Genomic DNA, 6,020 nt, shown 5'->3' on the forward strand with positions numbered 1-6,020 from the left:
CTGTTTGTCAGGAGAAGCGTCTACTGTATAAATGAATGAATTTGCCAGTTGGAAACCCATCGCTTACTGGATTAATTGACACAAACAAACCTTATCATTGTGAATTATTGTAATTCAGTGATAATTCTTTCAGCGTTCTGTAAAGTCTGCACTGCATAAAGACAAATCAATACATAATAGTAATAAGGTTATCCAAGCAATAATAACCCTAGAGAAGTAAAAATACAGATACAACCAGAGAAATTAATCTGAAATGTGTTTGAACCCGGTCTGGCACAAAGAGAAGATTGAAGTGTGAGACAGGCCTACACAAAATCTATATACACATGCCCTTTGCTATATATCTGGAATATCTTTTATAATTGAATAACAATGTACTCGCCTCTTTCAGTTCAGACCATATCATCAACTAGCCTGTATGTGTAAACACTGCACAGAGATTGGTATCCTATAATAGCATCTATGTAGGCTATCTGGCTCACTAGACTGAGGTCGTTGGAGTGATAAAATATGATTATACTTAACCAAAGATCATCCTGTCAAACGTTTTTGCGCTGCCTGATTGGCTATGGCCCGGATCAATATGGGGTGTGTCTTGTCCTGCAAGTTTACAGAGCACTGAAATGCAAGCTGCGCTTCATCCACACAGGAGGGTCCAGAGGCTTTACAAGTATTGGATGGTTCTTTCTATTTGTGAACAAAAGGGAAAAACATTTTTTTGTCGACCTTCCAGAAGTTTGTTTCAGGTAAAGTTGATCATTTTGAATAAGTATTATCTTACCACTATTATGCATACATGGAATATGATTAGCAAATATTATTTAGGCGTATACGTTATATTATTAGGTTGCATTGGCATGTGGTAATTGTATTAAACTCTTCAGATGACCACACAACCAAGGACCTCTAACAATGAACCAGATCATGTCAAGGCGGGGAGAGACCAGAGTCCTTTTCTGGAGGGTAAGTCGTTTCAACAGTTGTGTTTGTTTACGGGCTGTCTAACCTATTTGTGAGAGCTTGTGTATAGAAAAAGAGCAGAGGTTTTAAATATCTATTTGTCTGGTGAGGGTCATCTTTGTATTTGCTGGGTAATGGTAGTGTCCAGGTATCATAGAGTGGAATACACTGAGTGTATAAAACATTAGGAACACCTGCTCTTTACATGACATAGATTGACCAGGTGAATCCAGGTGAAAGCTATAATCCCTATTTAATCCACTTCAGTCAGTGTAGATGAAGGGGAGGAGAGGGTAAAGAAGGATTTTTAAACCTTGAGACAAATGAGACATGAATTGTGTATGTGTGCCATTTAGAGAGTGAATGGGCAAGAAAAAAGATTTAAGTGCCTTTGAACGGGGTATGTTAGTAGGTGCCAAGTGCACCAGTTTGAGTGTGTCAAGAACTGCACCGCTGCTGGGTTTTTCACACTCAACAGTTTCCTGTGTTTTTATATTTTTATTTGATTATTTAAAAAAAATTCTAACCCTTATTTTACCAGGTAAGTTGACTGAGAACACATTCTCATTTACACCAACAACATGGGGAATAGTTACAGGGAAGAGGAGGGGGATGAATGAACCAATTGTAAACTGCAGATTATTAGGTGGCCATGATGGTATGAGGGCCAAATTGAGAATTTAGCCAGGACACCGGGGTTAACACCCCTACTCTTACGATAAGTGCCATGGGATCTTTAGTGACCACAGAGAGTTAGGACTCCCGTTTACCGTCCCATTTGAAAGACTGTGTATCAAGAATGGTCGACCACCCAAAGGACATCCAGCCAACTTGATACAACTGTGGGAAGCATTGGGGTCAACATGGGCCAGCATCCCTGTGGAACGCTTTCGACACCTTGTAGAGTCCATGGCCTCAACGAATTGAGGCTGTTCTGAGGACAAAAGGAGGTGCAACTCAATATTAGGAAGGTGTTCCTAATGTTTTGCACACTCAGTGTATATCCCAATTGCAAGAGTGCTAAAGCTAAGAAAACGCGGTCCCATTCTACGTTGACTGCTGCAGACTTGTATTATTTAAAGGTCTATCTGTACATTTCCTTATGGTCATGTTCATGGGAGGAAAGTGGATCCCAATAAAAGCTAAAAAATCAATAGTTTCCCCCTCATTAAACTGGGACTTTCAGCCTGTATACACGCCCTGCTTGGTGAGTCTCGCCTCTCAGAGGCATGTTGAATAATTAACAAACAGAAATGTTTTGATAATGTTACCAAGTATCTCTACTGATGAGCACACATACCGGGGTGTTACAGCTACATATCCGTATCTACAATATTGGCCTACAGTAGCCGATTAACCTGGTTGAGTCCCCTAATTTCAGAGTGACCTAAGGTTTTTGGAGCTATATTTGTAGGGAATCATGAAGATGACTTAATGTACTATACTGTATTTAAAGGAGACGTGTCTCGGCCCACAAATTCTGGGGTGATGAGCAGCAACAAGGTTGTGGTGAGTGGAGTGCGGAGGCTGAGCACCATCTCTGAGCACGACCCAGACAAGGTAGATACTGACCTCAGCTCTCAGGATCCCATGGGAGGCCGGGAGTGGGGCGGATCCAGTTTCTCACTGTGTTCCAACAAGCACATCAACAACAGTAGCGATCACTTCTCCTCCTTCGAATCCCATCAGCCTGACGCCGGGGGTATTGTTGCTCCTCCTTTCTGAAAATTAAGCTTCAATGGTGAATTTTGTCTAGAGTGTAATTCCATTATCGTAATGATTTCAAGTCTGACAAGTTGAAAAGCCAGAAATATAACAGCCATTGTTGATAATGCAGTATCATCTGTATAGTCATACAAACATTTGGGCTCTACTAGTACTTACATCTGCAGCCTTCCTCTAGTGTGATGTAACATAAAATCAAATTGTATTTGTCACATGCGCCGAATACAACCGGACCTTACTGTGAAATGCTTACATACAAGCACTTAACCCACAATGCAGTTCAAGAAAAAGTATTTAGAAAATGTTTACTAGATAAACTAAAGTAAAAACTAAAAATGAACACAATAAAATAACAATAAGGAGGCTATATACAGGGGGTACCGGTAACGAGTCAATGTGCAGGAGTGCAGGTTAGTCACAGTAAAGTAGGTAGGGGTAAAGTGACTATGCATAGGTAACTACAGCGAGTAGATGCAGTGTAAAAACAAATTGGGGGGGGTCAATGTAAATAGTCCGGGTGGCCATTTGATTAATTGTTCAGCAGTCTTAAGGCTTGGGGGTAGAAGCTGCCAAGGAGCCTTTTGGACCTAGACTTAACGATCCGGTACCGCCTGCCGTGTGGTAGCAACTATTTCACCAATTTAATATTTCTCTCCCTGTCCCCAGATGATTGTGCTGCCATTCTGCTGGCCTGCCTCTACTGCCGGTTCTATGACATCGTAGTTATGGTGCCAGACACATGTGAGAGAGCTGTAAGCCGCTGTTTCCCCTCGTGCAAATACCTCAACGCGTCCAGGGAGCAGGAGCGGGCCAGTGGCTGGTGCAACTGCAGTGTAGAACTGGACTGCAGCTGCTGCAACTCCTGTCAAGAGGGAGCCGAGTTACTGGAACTCGCCATGGAGATCTCTGAAGTCTGCTACCGATGAAAAGATCCCCCTCAATCAAATTACTCCTTTTGATATGAAGGCCTAAAAGGACTAACATGCACCTTGTCAATGTTTGTTCTATCAAAATATCAATAACTAGAGTTGTCCCATTTCTTAGTTTCAGAGGGAACATGAATATGTTTACAAAGATGGACACTGTGGCTAAAGAGAGTGTTAACTGAGGTATAGAGTGCTTAATAATGATCCCCCTATTGAGCCCCATTAAATATTAACCACCAAAATGCTCCATTCCGCAAACGCTACAGTTCTGTAACCATGAACAGAAATAAACAGATTGTGCCTAAAAACACCTGCTTCTTCATGATTGATTTTTCAGCCTTAAACCTGTCACATAAACAGCCAACAATATTGATGTCTATATTTGGTTTCATTCCCACCCCCCTAGTTACAAGGGGAGGAGTGACCGAGTGCACACTACAGGAGAAAGGTAGAGAATTGGGACGCACTGCATATCCTTCCAAAATGACAGAACCAACTGTATCCCACTCAGTAAATACTCAGGTCATGCAATCACATGAAAACTCTGATAGTGACACGAGCCAACAAACAGAGTACAGCCTGCTGCAAGTGAATGGGGCATGGAACAGACAGACTGGCGGACAGACTCAGAAGGAGGGACGGTTATCAGCTGCTAAAATGTGAGTAGTATGTTCTACTTTGTATTCACATTTTGTATATTTTTTGTGTGGAAAGATATAACACATCTCCTAAGCATGACAGATCATCTTGCTGAATGGCAGTGCAAAGAAAAAGGGAGTCTACTTCTGGTTCCAAATCTTAGGAATCAACTGAGATAATACTTTTGATTGATGTTGATTGAAACAATATATGTTATTTTAGAAGAGGGAATATTTTAAATCTCACAAGATTTTTTTTATATTTGTTGCCTCAATGTGAGTCAGAGGTCCTTTTCATAAATGACTCGGTTGACTGGAAGACATGGGATATCTTTCTATTTTGGGCACAGCTGACATTTCGTCGGTGTACAGTAGACTAGTAGATCACCAGTAAAAAAGCTGTTTAACAGTTTGTAATTTTGTCTGTACATACACCTTTATTTTGCATCCCAACTAACCTACCGGGAGTCTATGTTCTTGTTGACAGTGTAAGTGTTATAATATTGTGTGCATTAAAGACTAGATGTTAAGTGCGTATTTATAGAAAAGTTGGTGGCCATACGCACATCCTTAACTTAGGTGCTGGAATAAGGAAGGCCCGCACACTGTTTATGCCCCCAATTCACTACTTTACTAACAACAATCTTCGACCAAGGTAAAGACAGTTTCAGGTTGGATATTCAACAGATATTTGCGCTTTCAAACCTCAATAGCTTTCAAACCACTTGAGCCACAGACTCCAAGTAACTGTCATGACGTTGGAAAAATTGCGCACAACATTGCACATGTCTTATTTTCACGATTTGGACATTAATTCGATTGGAAAAGCTAATAAACATGTGGAAATGTGAGCAGCATTTTGTATTCCTAGTTGAATTAGTTAGGGAGCATAAACAAAGTACAAACTTGTTTTACATTTGAATTTCAATAGCTCCTTGGTCATGTGACTTCAGAATGTCCACTCATTGGGCCTACACATTGTACGCTCTTTAGCTTGTCCAATTTTCATCTCACACGATTTTACATGCATTTTTCAAACCTTCTAATTTCAATAGCTCCTTAGTCATATGACCTACTGGATCCAAACAAGGTTCAGAATGTCCACTGACAACCCTTCTATAATGCACACCCTTTAGTTTGTCCATTTCCATCTCACACTTTTTTTTACATACATTTTTCAAACTTTCAATTTTCAATAGCTCCTTGATCATGGGATCTACTGACTTCAAACAAGGTTCAGAATGTACACTCATTGGGCCTACACATTGCACACCATTTAGTTTGTCCATTTCCATCTCACACTTTTTTTTACATGGATTTTTCAAACTTTCAATTTAAATAGCTCCTTGGTCATGTGACCTACTGACTCCAAACAAGGTTCAGAATGTCCACTAACTACCCTTCTATATTGCGCACCTTTCAGTTTGTCCATTTCCATCTCAAACGTTTTTACATGATGAGCTTTGAGGGTACAATGGTGTTGAACGCTGAGCTGTAGTCAATGAATAGCATTCTCACATAGGTGTTCCTTTTGTCCAGGTGGGAAAGGACAGTGTGGAGGGCAATAGAGATCGCATCATCTGTGGATCTGTTGGGGCGGTATGCCAATTGGAGTGGGTCTAGGGTTTCTGGGATAATGGTGTTGATGTAAGTCATTACCAGCCTTTCAAAGCATTTCATGGCTACGGACGTGAGTGCTACAGGTCTGTAGTCATTTAGGCAGGTTTTAGGGGGATAGAGTTGTGGTTGGATTTACCAGATGGAGAGCTTT

General features: G+C 40.9%; 1 protein-coding gene across 1 annotated transcript; it reads left to right on the top strand.

The window, feature by feature from the left end:
• The first annotated feature begins 2,448 nt into the window (after positions 1 to 2,448).
• On the top strand, positions 2,449 to 3,611 carry LOC135527459 (myoD family inhibitor domain-containing protein 2-like). Its single transcript, XM_064955979.1, has 2 exons — positions 2,449 to 2,662; positions 3,352 to 3,611. Exons 1-2 carry the CDS (start codon positions 2,449 to 2,451, stop codon positions 3,609 to 3,611), a joined length of 474 nt encoding a protein of 157 aa, XP_064812051.1.
• The last annotated feature ends 2,409 nt before the right edge of the window (positions 3,612 to 6,020 follow it).

The sequence above is a fragment of the Oncorhynchus masou genome, chromosome 33 (genome assembly GCF_036934945.1).
Source record: "Oncorhynchus masou masou isolate Uvic2021 chromosome 33, UVic_Omas_1.1, whole genome shotgun sequence".
Taxonomy (NCBI): domain Eukaryota; kingdom Metazoa; phylum Chordata; class Actinopteri; order Salmoniformes; family Salmonidae; genus Oncorhynchus; species Oncorhynchus masou.

What these genes read in the sequence shown, in the direction of transcription:
- LOC135527459 (XM_064955979.1), top strand. Translation starts at nt 2,449, where the DNA reads ATGAGCAGCAACAAGGTTGTGGTGAGTGGAGTGCGGAGGCTGAGCACC. An exon ending in CCATCAGCCTGACGCCGGGG is followed by an intron (nt 2,663 to 3,351) that starts GTATTGTTGCTC and finishes CCCTGTCCCCAG; the next exon opens with ATGATTGTGCTGCCATTCTG.